This window comes from Astyanax mexicanus, chromosome 10, assembly GCF_023375975.1.
Source record: "Astyanax mexicanus isolate ESR-SI-001 chromosome 10, AstMex3_surface, whole genome shotgun sequence".
Lineage (NCBI taxonomy): Eukaryota > Metazoa > Chordata > Actinopteri > Characiformes > Acestrorhamphidae > Astyanax > Astyanax mexicanus.
In genome coordinates this window covers 37,363,361-37,385,439 of record NC_064417.1, presented here as the reverse complement: position 1 = coordinate 37,385,439, position 22,079 = coordinate 37,363,361, and the positions used below count along the sequence as shown (strand labels likewise).

Genomic DNA, 22,079 nt, shown 5'->3' with positions numbered 1-22,079 from the left:
AATTTATATATTTAATCAATTTCTACAAATTATGTAATGTAATTAATAAATATTCGTTGGACATGATTTCTAGTGCATTTGAAAAAAAATATTAATATAATTGAAAAGTCACTTCATTTCAGTAATTCAGTTCAAAATGTGAAGCTCATATACATATTGACAAGGATGCCATGGCTCTCCAAACCATCACTGATTTCACACTAGAAACTTCACAATAGACCTCAATCAGCCTGGATTGTGTGCTTCTTCTTTGTCAAAGTACTATATACATACATTTACAGAAGGATAGACCCACATTATGTATTTATCAAAGATGTGGTAAATTATTTCAAGTCTTCATATAGACTGTAAAACCTAGAACTTGTGCTTTAATTTAGAATTTTTGTATAAATATTCAGTTTTATAATACTAATTGCCTCTTTGTTTTTTGTTCTGGACGACTAATGCAGTGATCTTCAATCCTATTTCTGGCTTTCTCCTCTCCAAGAACACCTGATTCAATCATCAGCTCATTAACCAGCTTTTTAAGTCTGTCAGGGTCTGTCAGGACCAGAATTTACAAACACTGGACTAATGGCTGTACTACTGTTGCACAAAAATGGTCAATAAAAATAAATAAACAGCCGACCTTTTAGACCTAATATTTTTGTTATGTGCTGTGACCATTTTACATTACAGCGTTTATTTTTAGTTACTGGGGGAGCTTGCATATTATTTAATATTATAGAGTCAAAGAAAAACATTTCACAACAGAAAAGAATGCAAATTACTTTTCTTCACTGTTTGCAATTATTACAATAATGTAGAAGTGAAACAACTGCCAAGATGACTCGGTCAGGCCACCCTAGCATTTTTAGCCCAAGAGCAGACCTCAAGATGCGTCAAGAAAAATCCTAAAATGTCATCATTACATCATTAATGCAACAGTTGATTTCAAAGGTGGAGTAAGTGGGGAAGGGAAGTAAATCTTTTCTTTCTTTTTCCCCACTGTTTCGACATAAAAAACATTTCCAAAAGAATTTCCATTTTCGTTTTAAAATAATGGCGTCATTTATTTTACTGCCTAAAAACAGATTTTGTGCTAATTATTCGTGTAAGAATTGATTCTGGGGAGACAGATTCAGTGTGCCGTTATTGTGACATGTTGGAATTCCCCTTCCCATCACACTGTGCGAGGCTGCAACTAACTGTCTATTTTTGAAGGATTAGACATTACAGTATTGTGGTACACTCTTACATAATGAGAACACATGAGCAAAGTCATCGATGCAGTGGTCAGGGAGCATACATACTGCTAAGTCATGAGTTAATAATAATAATGACACTTATTCTTGTTATTATTAGTAATAATAATGTGCAATAACATATGCCATATAATACCACCACCCCCACCAATAACAACAACAATAACAATTGATTTCTTGTAGTGTCTTCATAATTAATATTTATTGCCATTTCATATTCCAAATATTCCTCAAAATAACAGGTTATTGATATCATGTCACTTAAAAATTTATTTACCATTTATACATTTTTTAAATTCTAGATTTGTACCCCAAGCTTCTATGGGTGGGTCAAAAATTACCCACATTAATTTCCTAACTAAGCTAGCTAACATTACTGTATGTACTGTATGTGTCAGTCTTGTATATTGTGTGAATTGGTATGTGTTTCTTGTCCTCATAAAAAAATCCTATTTTATAGCTTACAAAACTATATAAAAAAAACAGTATCAGTTCAGTTGGGTCAAAAATTACCCACATTAATTTCCTAACTAAGCTAGCTAACAGTACTGTATGTAACGTTACTGTATGTGTCAGTCTTGATCGCTTTATTTATTTTCTTTAAATATTTTAAATACATATAAACGTAAACTATATATTGTTTGTAATTAAAAAGGGTATATTTATTTTTTGAGCCCAAAGCCATTGCATAATCTAATCTGTTGTCCTGTGAGCTGAAAGCTGAAGGTTATATTCTCCTGACAGAGAGCGGCGCTGCTGAGCGGAGAGCGTTAGTGTAGTTTTACTGCAGCACCACTGAGAGAGCGTGTGTGAGCTTCCGCTGCTTTATGCTGGTTCTCAGTAGTTCATTTTGCGGACTATTCGCTTATTATTGTTATTATTTGTAAATCCTGTGCAGAACTGGTTTATATACAGGTTCATACTGTTGATTGCGGGTATTCAGGCTGAGCTCATGAACGATGTCTGCCATGTTTGAGGGGAACGCGGTGTCAGCGCTGCAGACTCACTGCCACACTCCGACTAACTACAGGTCTGTATCTGATCCATGTATCTAACCTTAGATTATAGTTAATTTAGTTATAAACACAGAGACTGCAGAGCCACACGATCTAAAACATAAATGTCCAATTTTCAAAGTTCCATCAGGTAACTTACTGTAGTCTCATCAATTTACCAAAATACCATCAAACGTTACAGTACTAGTGAGTAGTGTGGACACACATCTTCTCATTTAATGTGTTTTATTTCTTTTAATGATTTTTTACATTGTAAATTTAATATTGAAGACATTGAACCTATACAGGAACACGTGAAATTATTTTATAAACAAAACAGAATATGTTTTATACTTAAGATTTGTTTAATTAGCACATTTATCTTTGAGGACAGATCTGCACACTGTTGGTATTTTAATCTCAGTGTCTTCATGAAGTAGAGTCACCTGGAATTTTTTCTCAGGATCTTGAAGGAGGTTCTGGAGGTGCTTGATAATAGTTGCTGCTTTTCCTTCATGCTGTGAAGCTCCAGCTCATCCCAAATCAGTTTAGGGGTTTAGATCAGGAGATTGTGGAGGACAAACACTCTTCTTGTTTACTGCATAATTCCATATGTGACCTTTAATTTTTTTCACATGTTTAATATTAATCTTTAGTGTAGAAAATAAATTAAATGAAGAAACAAACTGTAATCCAATGTAATTTTATAAATGTAGCAGGGCTGGGAGGTTAATCAAATTTATTTGATTTTTAAAATCATATGGCATAATGGAGATTTATGTCTTTACATATATACATATGCTTCTGTCAAAAAAACGGTAAAGACCTTTTTATATGTGGCAGTGTTTTTCATATTTTACACTTTTCCTAAACTGAAATACAAGAAGGTTCTGTTTGCACTCTGTTTAATATAAAAGCTACTAAATAAAATTTAAATAAATGTGAAGGACACAATAGCTTGCACATCACTTTAAATTGTGTTGTTTGTTTACAAATTAAAAAAAAGTTGTTATTTAAGAACTAAAAAACTAAATTGTAATCAAGATTCTCTCAAATGTTATAAGAATATCAAGATTATTATTATTATTTTTTTTTTTACAATATCGCCCAGCCCTAAAATATACATTTTGGATGATGCATGTATAATACTATGAATACAGAGAAATGTATTTCAGATCCAATCTTCTTTTAAAAGTTATTATTATTACCCTTAGATACACAAGAAACTGGACCCTACACTCTTTTTAATATTACTATACATATTACATTCCTTTTAAAATTACTGTTCCAATATTAGTAAATTAACATTTTGAAATACTTAATAGTAAGTAAAGACATACAGTCAAGCTGACTAATAAAATACAACATCTTATTTTGTATACTAAATAAAATTCTATATGTAATATTTTAGATATGCTATGCTACTTCAGACTACACCTTCAGTGGTAATAGTATCAGAAGAAAAGTTACTACAATTACTGTTCTGGATGAAATATTAATATTGTTCAATATTATCTTTTAACACTGCTCCTGCATTTCTTCTCCAGCCCCCAGGAACTGGCTTTGGAAATAAAAGCATTCATCAGTGGTATTGACCAGACGCAAGGACGTAAGCTCAGCGTTCGTGATCATGCCCGCTGCGCTGTGCGTCTCCTCCGCACTGTCCCAGCATGTCGAGGGGCAGTCTTGGAGCACTTGCGGGGTGTTTACGATGAGTATGTAGCAGCTTTTTTCCAAGACCTTGAGGCAGAAAGTGACAATGGGAGTAACGCCACTACTGGAGGGTCCAACAGTAATGTGTCAAACCTGGAGGATGTGATTAAAGAGATTCATGCAGTGCTGCTGGAGTTCATTAGATTAAACCCGAAGGCATGGGCTCCACTGGTGTCTTCCTGGGCAGTAGATTTACTCGGCCAGCTCAGCAGTAAACATGCAGGCAGAAGAGCAGCCCCTCACTCCTCCAGCCTGAACGAGCTCCTTCAGCTGTGGATGTCATGTGCAGCCACTCGATCCCTCATGGAGTGCTATTCCCAGTGTCTTGCAGCAATGTTGGCCTGGTGCCCTGATGCATGTGTGGATGCATTGTTGGATACATCTGTGCAGCACTCTCCTCATTTTGACTGGGTGGTTGCTCATATTGGCTCTGCTTTCCCAGGTACCATAATTAGCAGAGTACTGGCTTGTGGACTTAAGGACTTTTATGCACATGGGTATACTTCAGGAGACAAAGGAAGTCAGCAGCCATCAATAGACAAAAGCAGTCGAGTACCCAAAATAGGGTCTGTGGTGGGCATTCTTGGGCACTTGGCCTCCAGGCACTCTGACAGCATTAAGAAAGAGCTCCTCCGGATGTTCCAGGATAGTTTGTCTCCTCCACCACAAAATGCACCTCCCTCTTCTGGGGCTGCAGGATGGGAGAGCTCCCCTCAACTCCGCAGGGCCACTGTGCCTTTCCTGCTGCAGCTAGCTGCCCTCTCACCTACACTCCTTGGGGCTGTGTCTGCTGAACTAGTGGAGTTCCTACGACCACCTGTGCTACTCCAGCTGCAGGCTCAGTTCCAGGGAGTTCCGAGGGAGGAACTGGAGAACATGCTGGGGTTGGCAGTTCATCTAATCAGTCAGAGTCCTGCAGGAGGAGCCAGAGTGCTACGCTTTCTTGCTGACACTGCCACACCAGCCTCTGTAATCATTTCCGGGCCCACACCCTCCCCACATGATGGCGTACGTGAAGCATGTGATCGCCTGCTTCAGATGCTCCTACTGCATCTTCACAAGCTAGTCTACAATAGGCCGGAAGATGATGAGGCATATCCACGATCAGCCTCAACCTCAGCCTCCTCCTCGTCCGCAGTGTCACGCGTAATCCCATTTCTTGAGGAACTACAGACACATGTTGGTGAGCTCTGTGCCGAGACCCTTAGGTTGGAGCGGAAAAGGCACCTGTGGTTGCATCAGCTCCTGTGTCTTCTTTCTGTGTATGGTGGTCCTAGTGTGGCCACAGAAGCCCTGTGCCAGCTGCTTACCCAGGCCAGGAACCCAGAGGAACTTGCATTAGCTTCGCAGCTTCACTCACCTCTCTCCTCCTCTATCCCAGGATTGCTTCCAGCAGCCGTGGCCCGTTGCGTTGCTCAGATCCACACCCAGAACCTGAATAGTAGAGAGCTAGCACAGCTCTTGAACAACCTGGCTACAGCTGTGCAGAGTCAGGAGGAGGACAGCAAAGCTGGAAGTTCACCTCACTCATCAATGGCAGCCCAGGTTGGAACTGCTGTTTCCAGCCACCTTCATGATTTCTGTCTTTTGCTCCATCATGGTGATACAATGGTATCTAGAGCGGCTGCACGCCTTCTGTCCTGCAGCCAGCTACCAAGAGCTTGCTCACCAGCCCATCTGTTGCTCATCTCACGGGCTGCAGTGTCACATTTCTTCATAGCCCTGCGGCAGCGCGGAGAAGGATTGAAAGTTGGAGGTCAGGGTGGTGGAGAGGCAGTGGGATATTCTATGCGTTTGTTATCCCGTCTGGCAGCTTACTCTTCATTGACACTCAAGGCTGTCCTGCAGCAGCTTGTGGAAGGAGCTTTACACAAAGGCAACCGAGACCTTTTTGGGGGTCATGGAGAAAGCCCTGGTGAAGATGGACCTGTTTCACCCAGTGTAGGCCCAGATTTGGGTGTGTCACTGCTGGACATTAACTGTAAGTTTGGCACCACTGTTAACTTCTCAGGTAGTGTGTGGTCTGTGTTCCACGCTGGTGTGATCGGAAAGGGACTGAAACCTCCCCGTGCTCCATTAGTGTTTGAGCCAGAGAAGGTTAACCAGAACATGCAGACTTTGCTCGCAGTGACAGTCCAGTGTTGCAGTTCTGGTGGAGGTGGGAACAGCAGTAATGGTTTAGGAACAGGTACTGGCAATGGTCGCTACAACCAGTCTGGTGAATCGGTCTCAGACGAGCCCTCCCCCATCAATGCTGAAGCTGCCAAAGTTATTGCAGTATCTCTGGTGGAGAATGTTTGTCCGGATGTTGCAAATGGTGAACTTTCATGGCCTCCTGAGGAACACGCCAAGACCACTGTTGAACGAGACATTCATATCCGTCGATGCTTTGAAGCAAATCCTGTGTTGTTTCACCTTCTTCGAGTGGTCGCTGCTGGACGCCCAGCTCTGTGCTACTGTTCTGCTGTTCTGAGGGGTCTCCTGGCCACACTGCTTGCCCACTGGGAGGCTTCACGAGAACCTTCTGTTCTAGATTCACCGTGGCACCTCCAGGCATCTTGCCTGCTAGTGTCCTGCATGGGAGAAGGCCAGCTTCTTCCCCCAGTACTGAGCAATATCCATGAGGTCTTCCATCACCTCTCCCCATTTGAAGTCAGACTGTTATTGCTGGGGGTATGGGAATACATGCGTGGAAACAGCCCTATGCCACAGAAGTTCACATTCAGTGCAGAGAAAGGAGTGTTTTTCAGAGATTTCTCCCGGGATGGGGATGTGGCACGCTACATTGCACCGATCCACAGTGTCCTTCACAAAAACATTGACCGACTAGGGCACCTGTGTTGGAGGTTTCAAATATAGCTCTCTAATCTTTTGTAACGAGTGTATATTATTCAGACCTTAGGTTAGGTTTTTTTCTCTCTTCATATTTTTTTCGGTACTGTTAGTCAGTGTTTATCTCCAAATTCTTTTCAGGAGGTATTTTTTAGAAGTGTCAAGAGTCAAAAGAAAAATTGGATTTTTGGGAAGATTTTGACCGTAAAAATTGTAAAAGCTTTTCCAGTTGATGTTTTTTTTTGTACTGGTATATATGTATCACAATTAAACATTTACTAAAAAAATTGCATATATTTTTTGTATGCTTTTCTTTTATGTGCTCTATTCTACCCAGCATCAGATATATTGAATAAAAGGTTACATAGTTGTGAAACAATATCTGCTGGAGTTAGAGTAGTTAAATAGTAACTATTAAATAGAACTTTGAATTGGTAAAGAATCATCTTCTTCTGCAAATTTAACAGGGAACCCTCTTTATGCTCATCCTTTTCTAGCTGTGATCAGACATACCTCACTCATTTACCTTGCTGTGCACCCCTGCAGGGTCTGACCCCCACTAAAAATTGCAAGACAGGAAACATGCCTGAGGCAAAGGTTTATGCATTGTGCATGCTCAGTACATAGTAACAACCTCTGACAAGAGTCTTATAAATCTTGTCTGAGGGATTTTCAAACATTCATCCTTTCAAAACCTTTAGCTCTGTGAGATAATCTAATTCTATATGACTCCAAATAAATACAGCCAAGGCAGAGAAACAAGAATAAATGACACTCCACATTGTTGACAGAAACAAATAAAGATCTACTCCTTTGTATTACTCTTTCTTTACTTATGTATGTAATTCTTAGATTTTGCAGTCTGTTCCCTATCTTACCTATCCATTCATGCATGTCAGTTGACTTACTGTGACTTAATGTCAAGATGGCAGCGCCTGCAGAACTACCTTAAAAGTACTGTGTGTAACAACCTTGATATTAATAAACTACCTGTGCACTTTCAAAGTTCTAGTTTTAAATATCAGGGCCTCAGAGTTCTACTAGCAGAAACATTTAATAATGAAAATATAGTTTGTTGGGAGCACCTTTTGACTTAAAGCATTGTGGGTGTAGAGGAGCCCCAACCATTCAAATCCTTTAGCTATGTCAGAATTTTAACACTGATGAATATTAGGCAGTGCTGCATAATATCTACTAATGTTATAACCACTAAGCATACAGATATAAATCAGAATTTTTTTGTGTTGTTATTCAGAATTGTTTTGGAAAGATCTAGCTAAATATTTTCCAAATAAAGCAAATTACATGGTAAAAATAAAATGTAAAGATGTTATGTAAGGTCTCTACTACACAAATTACAATTTGGGAAAGGTCATGTAATGTATTTCTTCCTAAATATTATTTTTTTATAGAATCTCTTTATTGTCTCAGCAACAAAAAACGGTGTCTACTATAAAGTAGTAGTGCATCTCAAATTTCAATATCATTATAAAGTTACTTTATTTCAGTAATTCGTTTCAAAATGTAAAACTCATGTATTATATAGATGTGTTACGCACATTATGATCTATTTTAAGTGTTTATTTCTTTTATAGTTTATTTTGGCTTACAGGCAATGAAAACCCAAAAATCAGTGTCTCAGAAAATGTGAATATTATATAAGACCATTTGGTACTTATGGAAGTGTGGGCAGTGTGCCAAGTCCTGCTGGCAAATGAAATCCACATCTCCATAAAAGTTGTCACCAGAGGGAAGCATGAAGTGCTGTAAGATTTTCTGGTAAACACTGCACTGACGTTGGACTTGATCAGATGACATGGCATCTCCAAACCATCAATGACCATCAGTAATTTTTGCATTTTATTTGGTAATCAAGAGACCAGAGTCTGAAAGAGGAGTGGAGAGGCACACAGTCCAGGCTGCTTGAGGTCTAGTGTGAAGTTTCTACAATCAGTGATGGTAATTTTTCAATGATATTCTGATTTTTTGAGATCCACTAGTATATGAAGCAGTTGATTTTTGAAGAAAGAAAGAATGAAATGTGTTGTCCACATAAAGATGACCTTGTTTGTATTGGAGTTATTTGTATAGGTTGTTTTGGAAATAAATATAAAAGAAAAGGCAGTGTTAAGTAAAGGTTGTTTAAATCAGGGTATAATAACTGTATGGTGGCGGGGAGCTGTTATAGGCTGTGCGGATTGGGACGCAGCCAGTCAGTAGAGGATCCTCTGCTACCCAGCAGCCTCAGAGTAAACCAGCCCAGATCCGGGGGGCGGGGCGAACAGAGCCGCTGCAAGATGGCTGCTGCCTTCAATGAAAGGTAAAAGAAAGACCCAAAGATTTCATATTTCACTGTTTATCTGGTGTACTGTAGATCTGCTCGTTTTTCTGCGGGTGTGTCGCGCTAGTGCGGCGTCCTCCTGAGCTCCCGTATTCTCCAGCGGGTCTGTGGTTCTCTGTCAGGTGTTGAGATGGAGGAAGCCGGATGAACGCGCGGCTGCGGGATTTGTTAGCGTTAGCTAAGACGACCAGTCATCCCCGCTTTAGCGAGCTAGCCGCAGCTCCATTTTACAGCCCGGTTACAGAGCTTTCTGCTGGATGCCTTAAACTACTGTTTAATCTGTAGCGGTGTTTATTCAGCCGTAGCTCTCGCTGTTTTTAGTGGATATCTTAGTTCGAGTTCTCCTGTTTCTGCAACTCCCTCGGATCCTCCTCCTCGGATTACATTATTATCAGTGATGGCTGTCTGTAGCTAACTAGAGTTACCTTAGCGTTACATTAGCACCAACGGATTTCTGCCTGCGTGGGCAGCTTTGTAAACTAGCTCATGTACAGGTGTTACTTAAAGTATTTACCTTCATTTAACGAATATGTGATTTTTTACGCCTTTAGTTTGAGCTTAAACTGTTTAGTTTTGGTGTCTTTAGGACAGTAGGTTAACCTCTTTGTCTTCTTTTGTAGGCAGCTACAAAAAAAATCTTTGTTAATCAGCAGTGTGGAAAAGCTGGACGATATATTGTTATTTTGTTGTATCGTGGTAAATTTTCTTATCGTATCGACAATAAGCTTATCTAGGATATCAGTAGGATAGGGCTGTGAGGTTAATTGTATTAATTTGATTAATTGAATAATGTTACTGTTTTAATGCGATTAAAAAAAATGAAAATGTATTATACATCTTTACATATCTAAGCTGCTAGAGTAAATATTAGTAGGTAGACAAAAAAAAACAGTACGTAGCATTATTTTAAATGGTGCTGTTTTTCACAAAGTTATGTAAGAACTGAAAATCGTAATCGAGAATGGTTTGTATGTTTAAAGATTGTGCCCAGCCCTACACCAGTACTTACCAACCCAACTGTTGTTGTAGAAAAGAAAATGAAAGGTGGGTCAACACCCACCTCTCGTCCGGGGTAACTTACAACTCCCCTACGTGTTCGTTTGATAGAGAGAGAGTCGTAGACAGGTGGAGTGAAGTTGAAAGCAAACCAAGTATTTATTACAAAGTACTGGATCCAGGAGAACATACAAAACCAATTATTAGCTGTCCCAGTATAAGTTCTGACCCCCCTCTGATCTGACTCCATGTTTATACCCCAAATGACGTGAAACCTGATGACGTGTTTGGCCTTGACTGTATCCAGCCAGACAGTGTGGTATTGTTTCAGGAATTGGACAGCGCCGTCCTCCTCCCGCTTTGGTAGGTGAAGAACTTTGCACGCACAGAGAGAGAAAGGCCGCACTGTTCGTCCCGAAGTCTCCTTTGTATCAATCCAGTTCGTACAGAGTGCACTAGCTGATGATTGATGGCCGTTAGTCAGAGACATGCAGTGAACGAAATGCCTCAAGCATGAGCTACGCAAGTCACACAATAGATTTCATATGTTATATGTGAATGTGTTAGTGGCGCGTGGTTAGTCCGCCATATAATAGATCCTATGTGTTAGTAAATGCCTTATGTATCATGTGGGTTAATTTGTCATCATAAAGTCTGTGTTAGTCACATGCCTGATCAAACAATGTTTTACTATATATGTAAAGAATATATTGTGACTATTGGTTAATCTTCTATATAAATGCGTATAGAATACACTGTGAGTAATAAAAATGATCAAATACAATGTGAGTCTTGGTTAATGCATGTAAAATACAAGGTTTCACACAATGATTATGTAATTATAGATACTAAGTTAAGTAATCATAATTGAAAGATATTTGTCAATACACCCAAGGTATAATAAACAGTTACTCTTCACTTCACATTTCATTACAGAGTTTAAAAATCTGGTTTTAATGGATGATGCATCAAAAATTAATTAAGAATCTAGTCCATTTTGTTTGCGTGTCAAAATATGACAATTACTGTGTATAAAAATGTTCTTTAATATGTGATATTTTTGACCCCTCTCTGTCAGCGCGTGATTATGTAGACCAAGTGTGGGTGCTTTTTCTGTTCATATCAATTTTGGAATTGTATTAAAAACTATACAGTAATACAGATTTTTGCCATATTGTCCAGTCCTACAGGAAGTTTAAATTAGGTGTATAAACTAGCTATAGCTTATCAACTCAATATATACTCCATATTTATATATATAATACTCTATAATAATACTCTATAAAATTATTAAAGTAATAATAAGTGAAAATGATCCCTGCTTAAACCATGTTTTCCTTTCTCTTGTTTAGGATGGGCCTCCTATTAGGGCTCTGTGTCTTTTTTCTTCTTGGTGGTGTTTGGGCTGTGGACAGAGGAAACTTTAAAACCTGCAATCAGAGTGCCTTCTGCAAGTAAGTGTTTTTTTAATAGTCAGTAGCTTCTTGTTACAGCAGAATAATCTTATTTTAGCTAATCTGTGCCTTTAAAAACAAAACAGAAACAAAATGATATGTAACATTGTGTCACCAGGCGTCAGCGAGCACTGAAGCCAGGGCAATCTTCTTATAGAGCTTTACTGGACACTCTGGAGCTGAGTGACTCCAGACTCACTCTGCAGCTCATCAATGACAACAACAAGGTCTGTATAAATTATAGGGTTCATATGATGCTTTATTTAGTAAAACGTAATTATGAGGTCGTGAGAGCAGACAGATGTGTGATTTTCAATTAAATTGCATTATCTTTTAACTCTTTGCTCATTTTGTCGTAGTAATCTGTGTGTAGTTACAGTCAGCACAGTAAAAACAATTATTCATTGAAAATATAAAAAAAGAAAATTAACAGCTAATTTAGCAAGTACATACTACATAAACAGTGTATATAAACTCTACTTGAAAAAGGTTTAAACCCATATTTTCAGTTTGGTCACAAAATTCTGGGTACATTTAAAAGATACAAAATGCCAGAGCAAAATGGACACGCTTGTCCACAGAAATGTGCCACCAAGATTTGTTACATTTAATAAATCAAGCACAGAGACCCACTCAGTGGTAAAAATTGTACACATGCTGAGCGCTAAAATAGTCTAAATTCTGTTTTACAAATCAAGGCAGTTTTAGGATCATTTCATTTATTGAACAAATTTTGCATTTAGGTGTCTATATGTATATTTTGGCTTAAGAATAGTTTAAAATGTTAAAACCTATTTGAAAGACCCCCAGAGACTTTCATATAACACATTTCACTTCTTCATAGACAAAATGTAAAACTATCATAACACAATAAATTTCAGATTTACAACCAACATCTTTCTAATTAGGCTCTGTGTTAATCACTCTCCCTGGTGGCAGGTGCACTTGTTGCTGGAGCTGTACAGGCTGCAGGGGAACATCACTCGTGTGAAAATAAATGAGCTCAAACCCCTGAAGCCTCGTTTCGAGGTGCCAGACGTGCTGATAGGGGAGCCACCTACTGAGCCGTGAGTATCACCCAGATTGCAGTTTTTGAGCTGAAAGTGCAGTCATATTAGCCACAGTGTTTTTGGATACATCTGTTTGTAAGACACATTGACAAACATTTGTGCATCTCTGTGTGTCAGTCTCTCAGTGCTGTCCAGAGATGATAATGGCTTGGTATTGTCACTGGGGGTGGAGAGCCAGAGGCTGATAGTTAGTGCTCGTCCATTCAGACTGGACATCATGGAGGGGCCTGAAGTGCTTCTGTCTCTTAACTCCCGTGGCCTGCTAGCTTTTGAACACCTGAGGCTCCGCAAGGACACGTAAGTACTCACCCTAGAGTCTGCTGCATTAATTTACAGTGCTGAGTAAATCATTGTGTAGTATAGCAGAGTTGAATACCAACAATACAATATGTTGTATTGTTACACCCTTAGTACCTGCTAGGCATGTGCAGTAGGTTTCAACAGATAATCAATTTGACCAAGAGCGTCATAGCTTCAGTTTTTTAACCTTCTTCAACCTTTTAAGCACAGTGAATTTGGTTTGTATGCAAACAGGAAGGAACAAGGCAGTGAATTTCCTGTGACTAAATGCTGGGGTGGTGATTTGAACTGAACAGTTTGGTGAATAAAGTAGTTATCTACTTTTATTTTTTAACTTAGTAAAGTAAAATGTTTGGTTGTTTCACATAATCTAATTTTTGCCAGCTTGTTCTCATAATCCTCAGTGGGTCATTTTTGTTTTGTATTCTGTGTTCTGCTCACTGAACTGTCACTTTGTTTCTCAACCCTCTCACAATGTTTTGATTTCTCTGGTCATGGCTGCCAGCTAACATTCCCCACAAACAGCAGGGTTTAGCAGAATCTACAGCAAAAGAGCCACAGCTTCACTGTCAATCTGCAGGAAAACAATTGTAGTAAAAAAAAAAAAAGACTAGTATTTGTTTGGTGGCATTTATCAATAGTATTGTGTGATAATTCTTCTTACACATCTGTGTGTGTTTGTGTGTGTGTGTGTGTGTTTTTGTGTGTGTGTGTGTGTGTGTGTGTGTGTGTGTGTGTGTGTGTGTGTGTGTGTGTGTGTGTGTGTGTGTGTCACAGGCAAGCAGACCCAGAGAGTGCAGAAGTGAAAGAGAACGTAGATGAAGCTGAAAAGCAGGATGAGGAAGAGAAGGTTGGTGTGTGTTTGAATAGAGGGAGTGTCGCTTCTCATTATGTCTCAATTTGTGTAGTTGTTTCTCCTCTAGTTTTAAAGCTTTTGTTTAACCACCCGTACTATATTTATTTTAGCGCAGTGAATAAGAATACATGCTTAAAATTGTTAGGGGCCTTACTAGATGATCATATGAAATGGCACAATATGAAATAATATCAGGGTAAGAAATCAGCCCTGACTTGATTTTCTAGTTATCGTTTTAATAAACTTTGTACAGAATTGGCTGCTGGCCTGGAAATCTAAAGCTCCTTCATTCCCCTCATTAAATTTCACTCTTTTTTTTTGCGCAACACCAGTCATTCCATCTGTCTCTGTTTCAACAGGCAGAAGGTGGCGGGAAAGATAAAGAGGAAGACGGCCTGTGGGAGGAGACATTCAAGAGTCACACAGACAGTAAACCGAATGGTGCGTTTCTCTACAGAAAGTTACACAAAGGTCCTGCTAGAGGCAAACTGTAAAGCATTAAAATGGGACATTGAAGAGTGTAGTAGTGCTCAAAGCTAATACTGTCACTTTTACACAGATGTTTTACATTAAGATTTAGATGATTAAAATTTTATATATTTACAAATATATTATCTATGGATTAAATCCACTTAGAAGGTAACCAATGATGTAAATGTTTTTTGTAGGTTTAAGCATAACTTTTTCAGGGTTTTTTTGTTGTAGATAAAATTTGCAATTGCTATATCTGTTAAATAAAATATATAACTATATTTTTTTCTGCACAGGTCCCACAGCTGTTAGTTTAGACTTTTCCTTGCCTGGAGTAGAACATGTATATGGTATACCAGAACATGCCGACAACCTTAAACTCAAAACCACTGAGTAAGTATGCATGATTGAGTTAGTAGATTACTATAAAACAAAACATAATTTTTTAAAAATTATTTCTTAGTAGTAGTAAGAGAGTGTTCAGTGATTTGTTGAAGTGTCCATTTTCATTATCCTTTTCTCTGACTTATCTCTTTTTCCATAGTGGGGGAGAACCTTACAGGCTGTACAATCTGGATGTGTTCCAGTATGAGCTTTATAATCCTATGGCCTTATATGGAGCTGTGCCTGTAATGCTGGCGCATAACACACAGAGAACCATGGGCATCTTCTGGCTCAATGCTGCTGAGACCTGGGTGGACATCAGCTCAAACACTGCTGGCAAAGTAGGAAGATGCGACTCTACCTGTTACACCTATCTGAATGATTTTTTTTAATCTGCATAGTCTTCCCACCAAGATAGGACAGAATTTTTTACCCAATTTGTTATTTGATATATTTAAAAATCATTCAGAAACTATTTTGGCAGTTTTAATTTAATGACATTCACCAATGTTTTCTTATTTGGGATTTGTTCTGTGAGCAATTCTGCAGTTTAAAAATACATTATGAATCTAATGTGGACTTTTTACTATTTAAAATGTAAGAAGATTCACATGGTTCAAAGCTTCTAATGGTAATTACTTCACTCTTGCTTGTGTAAAGCAGTTTGATCTGTTCCATCATTGCATGCTTTAACAATGTTTTTATTATGAAAATACAAAACACAATGATGACCATCTCCTTTTCTTTTTCTTTTCTTTTTTTTCTTTTTCTTTTTATGTTTATAACAGACAGTGTTTGGGAAGATGTTGGACTTTGTCCAGGGCTCTAGTGAAACTCCTCAGACTGATGTCCGTTGGATCTCTGAGAGTGGAATTATTGATGTCTTTATCATGCTCGGACCAAAACCATCTGATGTCTTCACACAGTATGCCTCACTTACAGGTACACAGAAGGACGTGTGCTTTCTCTGAAGGCATAAAGGTGGCCGCACATTGAATGTGGGAAGCCGCGATGCGACATGCTATGCGCTGCAGCACCGTGTAGAGCCTGGCATGCGTCGCTGTGTGGTGTCTGCTCCACTGTGTGCCCTTCATTAAGAATGGTGGTTTTAAATTTTTAGATCACTTCGTTCAGTGTGCAGTTACATTTTGGCTCTCCATCAGTTCCTCAGCACTTACCTAGCAGTTCTTCAGCTTTATAAAGCCCTACTCTGAGAAACAGAGCCTAATAAACAACTGTGGCATGTTGTGACTGTGAAGGTACTTATCACCTTACCTCTTCTCTCTCTCAAACCACACATTAAAGGCACCCAGTCCTTCCCTCCTCTGACTGGTCTGGCCTATCACCAGTGTCGTTGGAACTACAATGACCAGGATGATGTTAAGGCAGTGGATGAAGGCTTTGATCAGCACGACATCCCATGTGACTTTATCTGGCTGGACATTGAGCACACAGATGGCAAGCGCTACTTTACCTGGGACCCTCACAAGTTCCCCCAGCCCAAAGATATGTTGCAGGGCATCAAGGACAAGAGGCGCAAGGTCGGTCTGCACTTGTTTTATCTGTTATTTGAAATGTGAAACAGGTTATTTAACATAACACAGTAAAACATATAGTGGATCTTTGTGTTTGACTTCACCTGACCATATATTAAAATCTTCTCATTGGCAGATGGTGGCCATCGTTGATCCTCACATTAAGGTGGACAGTGGCTACAAGATCCACAACGAGATCCGTGACAAAAACTTCTATGTCAAGAATAAAGATGGTGGAGACTATGAGGGATGGTGCTGGCCAGGTGTGAATACAGTCTGCTTCATGTCATGATGTTATTTTGATGCATCACCAAATTACCTGAAGTTCTTTGTGTGCAATTGTTCTCTTTCTCTTTTATAAACTCACAGGCAACTCTGGTTACCCAGACTTTACTAATCCAGAGATGAGAGCCTGGTGGGCCAGTATGTTTGCGTATGATCAGTATGAGGTAGGAAGGAAAATTAGGAAGGAAATTAGTTTAGCATATGGTATATATCAAAAGAAATATAGCAATAGACAGACTTGCATGTAAAAAATGCTTTCTTTTAGGTAAATGGTTTGGTCTCTTTCTGCAGGGTTCAATGGAAAATCTCTACACGTGGAATGATATGAATGAACCCTCTGTGTTTAATGGCCCGGAAGTAACTATGCACAAAGATGCGATGCATGGCCATTGGGAGCACAGAGATGTCCACAATCTCTATGGCTTGTATGTGGTAAGGCCAATCATGAATTATATGTGCTATGTGTTCTAAGTACTTGAGTGTGTTAGACATTTTTTATTGATGTTTTTTTTTTGTTGTTGTTTTTTTTTTTTTTTTTTTTATGACAAACCAAATAAAGGCAGAATACCTAAAACCTGGCAACCTTTTACCTCAATTGAAACATCTACATAGTCTAAAACTGTTTTTGATGTGCTTTTTAAAGAAAATGAAATTTTAAAATTAATTTGAGAACATTTGTTGAACACATTTTAACATACCAGACAAACAACAACAGCTCAATACGAAGGAGGGAGAGTGTGGGCATGTCACTCTAACATTCCTAACATTAGTGGAAACTGCTGTATTTTGCTGATTTTTAAATTTGACATTGTTTTGTATAAATTATTCTATTACTTGTTTTACTGGTTTATCAATCATGTTTGGCAACTGAAAATGTCACACATTCTGTGCATCCCTCTTTTGCAAATTGGTACTTTTTTATGCTGTGATCTTGTGAGCCTTTTTGGCACACCTCCTCACCACATTGTTTTCTTTCTGAGCAGCACAGGGCTACAGCTGAAGGTCAGATCCAACGTTCTGGGGGAACAGAGAGGCCCTTTGTTCTTACTAGAGCCTTCTTTGCTGGTTCACAGAGATATGGTAAGTACTGCATCATCTGTAAAGACCGATATATGGCACAAATAAGAGTAATTCCTTAAAAAGCTGAATGTTTATTCTTCACATAATGACTTTGGTGATGTTTGTGTGTAGCATTTACTGTGGGGGCCAGAAATAGAATGCACTGCTCGTTTTACACATTTTTTCTGTCTGTGTGTTTGTGTATGCAGGTGCTGTGTGGACTGGAGATAACGCAGCTGAGTGGGACCATCTGAAGATATCTGTCCCTATGTGTCTAAGCCTGGGCCTGGTGGGCATCTCTCTATGTGGAGGTCAGACAAATGTTTTATTCCTTTAAATTTTCCCTTTCCCTTTAAGTGTGTTAAAATGTTTCCATTATGCACATCCAACAAACTGATTCAGTGAATTGTATGTTTTTTATTGATTTTATTGAGATATTTATTTCACATATCAAGAGAATAATGAAATGAAGTATGTTTTATTGTGCATCACTTATTTAATGCCTCATTATTTTCAAAAATTAAAGTAAACTTTACAGGTCAAAGAGCAACATTGTTAACCTTCAGTCTGACAGCTTAGTATTTTAAGTTATTCCTGACAGTGACTATAGGAGAACTACCCAAAAGCATTATCTGTCTGTTTCTCTCTTTCTATAGCTGATGTCGGTGGTTTCTTTAAGAGCCCAAGTGCTGAATTGTTGGTCCGTTGGTACCAGACTGGTGCATATCAGCCATTCTTCCGAGCTCATGCCCACCTGGATACTCCCAGACGGGAGCCCTGGCTTTTTGGCCCAGAAAACACTGCTCTCATTCGGGAAGCCATTCGCCAGCGCTATGCTCTCTTGCCTTACTGGTATCAGCAATTCTACCAGGCACACAAGACTGGTCAGCCTGTTATGAGGTCAGAAGAAGATCCTTATAGTAATCTGAAATGTAATTTTAACTTACTTGTGAAGTTTAGTTTCTTATCACATCTACATTTTTCTTTTTGTGTGTTAGGGCACTGTGGGTTGAGTATCCTAAAGACACCGCTACTTTTACTATTGATGATGAGTTCCTGATTGGTGAGTGACTGTGTTTTATCTGTGTGTGTATTTGTGGGTCAATGTAATTGTATTAAAAAGGAATTGTATAATTGTGAGTATTTGCTCTTGTCCAATTCAGGACGAGACTTGCTGGTCCACACTGTTACTGAAGAAGGGGCACGAGGGGTAACAGCCTATCTGCCTGGCCTGGGGGAGGTAGGCATTGTTTTTTACTGCAACAGAAAAATAATGAACTTGCATAGGCTAAAGTAATGCTTGTAATGCATGACGGTTAGAGTTATCAGGGTTATCACAATACCCAGATATTTTACATTGGAAACCAAAAACAACCAAATCTCCAGATGACAGCGTGGCAAAAATTGAAACTAATTCTTTTCTGACTAAATACTCAAAACCTTTAACTATTTTCAGCTTAATCTTGTCAATCTTTAATTAAACAACAATCTAGGAAAATACAATGCAGTCAAAAGAAAATGACTGCAGCTCTAGCCACAATGTTAAATTGACCAGAGTTTGGGCTGGACTTTAAAATATTATTAGCAGGTTTACAAAAGTCTCCTCTTATTCACTCAGCATTTATACCTGTCTTTCTTTATCTTTAGGTTTGGTATGATGTGCACACATTCCAGAAACACAACGGTGCTCAGAACCTCTACATCCCCGTCACAATGAGCTCTGTATGTCCTCCTAAATATTCAAATACAGTAAATTGTCCTTGGATAATGAATGTGCAGCTTGTGTAAATTCTGCTTCTGCTTTGGTTAGATCCCGGTGTTCCAGCGTGGCGGCTCAATCATTCCGAGAAAGGTCCGAGTTCGAAGGTCATCTGAATGCATGGAGAATGATCCATACACCCTGTTTGTTGCCCTCAGCCCACAGGTAAATTAAATTAAACTTAAGATAACTATACATTGTACAACACCGTTACAGGGAACAGAATTTGGCATGGTACTAAACTATTTCGAGTTCATTTCGATCAAACAGCACATTATGTTGCATAAACAATAAACAAGCTGCATCCAATTCAAACAGTGAAAATAGGTCATTGGTATTCCATAATCAGTAGGATACATCAGCACATATTCATCAAATGTTAAGGGTTACTAAATTCTATTAGACAGTTTATGAAAAGTAATGTTAGATCTTTTTTTTTTTTTTACTCGGAGATGTTTGATAAATGAGGCCCATTGTTTTGTACAATTTATTACAGTGGATTGTGGGATTATTACAGGTTACTATATTTTCCAGACACCACTACAAAATGGCGCATCCCCTATGGTATTGCATTATATGGTGTATAAAACGCAAGTTCAGACTTGGTTATGGGTATAACCAAGAAGCCATTAGAAGCTAAGTTTGAGAAGTCCTGCAATATTTGGCTATATTAATCTTTTTATCTTTCCTAGCGAGTTGCTGAAGGTGAACTCTACATAGATGATGGTCACACCTTTAACTTCCAGACAAAGAAAGAGTTCATTCACCGGGGTCTTTCCTTTGTCAATAATGTGCTTACATCCAAGTATGTCACACACATATTTTAGTCTGTTTTACTTTAAGTCCTTTTCTCTTAGCTGATTGTGAATGGTATGAACTGAAGTTTGTCTTCTTTCACTTCAGGAACTTGTGTCCAGAGTCTAACTTCTCTACTAAATCTTGGATTGAGAAGGTTCTCATATTGGGAGCCAGTAAACCCAGTAAGGTTACTCTTAAAATGGATGGTAAGTGTCACAGTTTGTGTTTTTGTTCCCCCCCCCCCCGAGTTCTTTGTTGATCATGTGCTTTACTAATTCTCTTTTCACATAATTTTTATTCTTTCCAACAGGCAAAGAGACTTCTGTTGACTTTGAGTTTGATGCCTCCATGTCTGTGCTAACCCTTCGCAAACCAGGCATGAACGCTGGTGCAGACTGGGCTGTGGTGCTGCTGTAAGGGAACAGAAGCTTGAAGCTGTAGTTGCAGGATCCAAAAGTACTTTACATTAGTGACCAAGAACTGAATGTTTTTGAAGAAAATACAGCCATGAAATACTAGACCTATAAATGCAAGACTACTTTCAAAAACAATCATGTAACTATAAATGCATACATTGTGTGCACATGAGATTAAAAAATATGAAAAACAGTACCAGATATCAAGTCATTTATGATTCAGGGACAAAAGGAAGTGTAAACTAGTGGATGTTTCAGATTTTGTAAACGGTTGTTCAGAAGTCAGACTGATGTTTTGAAGTAAGGTTTCAGGGAGGAATGAAAATGTAATGCACTTAATTGTTACTGTTTGTTTGAATCAGCCCGATTTACTACATTATTTGTGTTTTGTAATATTTCATCCATTTTAAATATTTGGATGGTTGTAGAGGAGATAATGAAGCTGGCAGCTCTTTTTGGAACAAGATCCATGGGCTTGAAATAGTTTTAGGGGACTAAACCACTGATTTAGTGGGAATATTTGTCATTTTCTTTAATGTTATTTTCTTTAACGTTTTTCCTTTCTTTGTTTCCTAGTGGTTTTTCATTTGCAGTTAATGCAGCAAAGTGATCATGGTTTTATTGCCTCTGTAAAAGATCATGTACAATATCACAAACAGGGTTTTGTTCATTCCTGCTTTACTGCTGATGTAAAAAGCACTAGATTCCTTGGTTGCTCCAGTGAAGACCAAACTGATCTTTGTTCCCAATAAATAGTTTAATTGTGACCTTGGGGAAAACTGTATTTTTGTTTTAAACTGTTTTCAAGAGATAAAATCATTCCAGCATGATGGACCCACCAGACTGACCTGATACATTAAATGATTTGATGTTTGGGTGTTTTAAGATCGAAATAAAACAGTTGTACAATTCTCAAACATGTTGTTTTGTTCTTTTTATTAGCTTACAATACATACAGTAATATATATATTTCTATCCTGTGATTTTCAGAGATTACAGTACAGAAAACAAAAAGCATTAACAGCAAAATGCTTTACTGTTGATTGAAGCATTTGATTTAATAAAATGGAATTATTTTAGAACCACATGCAGATTTAATCTAGTCTAAATACAGTTAATGTGCAGGAAACTAAACTGACTTTTGCTGAGATGCAAGTAGCTTGTCATTTAAAAACTACTTAGTAATGACACTTTTTGCTGGGATAGTTAATTCCTCTAAATCTAAATAAAATATGAAATACAAATATATCTTAATATTTTATTATTAGTAGTGGTAGTAGCTATTTTTTAGTTGTTTAGCAGTTCTGCCAACATAAATGTTTAATATTTTGATACAGAAAATGTACCAATTTTCGCAACATATAAGAATATAAGATGTTACAGTACCAAAGACATAATTTTGAAGCTTCAGCATCAGCTCACCATCCTAGCGCCTTTACTGCCTAAAACCTGTATACTGAATATAAACTGAAATATATATATATACGTTTTCTTTCTTTATTTTTTTGTTTTTAGCAAAATACTATAATATACTTACTTACATAAAAGGAATATCATGAACAGGTGGATAC

General features: G+C 38.3%; 2 protein-coding genes across 3 annotated transcripts; both read left to right on the top strand.

Moving 5' to 3' along the window:
• The first annotated feature begins 2,016 nt into the window (after positions 1-2,016).
• ints5 (integrator complex subunit 5) lies at positions 2,017-7,074 on the top strand. Its single transcript, XM_007246381.4, has 2 exons — positions 2,017-2,274; positions 3,787-7,074. Exons 1-2 carry the CDS (start codon positions 2,204-2,206, stop codon positions 6,809-6,811), a joined length of 3,096 nt encoding a protein of 1,031 aa, XP_007246443.3. The 5' UTR covers positions 2,017-2,203; the 3' UTR covers positions 6,812-7,074.
• Positions 7,075-8,934: 1,860 nt separating this feature from the next.
• On the top strand, positions 8,935-21,425 carry ganabb (glucosidase II alpha subunit b). 2 transcript variants are annotated; one of them, XM_007246377.4, is made up of 24 exons: positions 8,935-9,104; positions 11,474-11,575; positions 11,694-11,802; positions 12,515-12,642; positions 12,763-12,942; positions 13,723-13,795; positions 14,161-14,242; positions 14,569-14,665; positions 14,817-14,997; positions 15,445-15,598; positions 15,962-16,197; positions 16,328-16,454; positions 16,561-16,640; positions 16,768-16,908; positions 17,460-17,556; positions 17,745-17,846; positions 18,192-18,435; positions 18,534-18,598; positions 18,699-18,775; positions 19,183-19,257; positions 19,346-19,459; positions 19,987-20,099; positions 20,198-20,298; positions 20,403-21,425. In XM_007246377.4, exons 1-24 carry the CDS (start codon positions 8,950-8,952, stop codon positions 20,507-20,509), a joined length of 2,940 nt encoding a protein of 979 aa, XP_007246439.2. In that variant the 5' UTR covers positions 8,935-8,949; the 3' UTR covers positions 20,510-21,425. The 2 variants fall into 2 exon arrangements, with proteins under 2 accessions (XP_007246439.2, XP_049339758.1); XM_049483801.1 differs by lacking the exon at positions 8,935-9,104 and adding an exon at positions 10,367-10,484.
• The last annotated feature ends 654 nt before the right edge of the window (positions 21,426-22,079 follow it).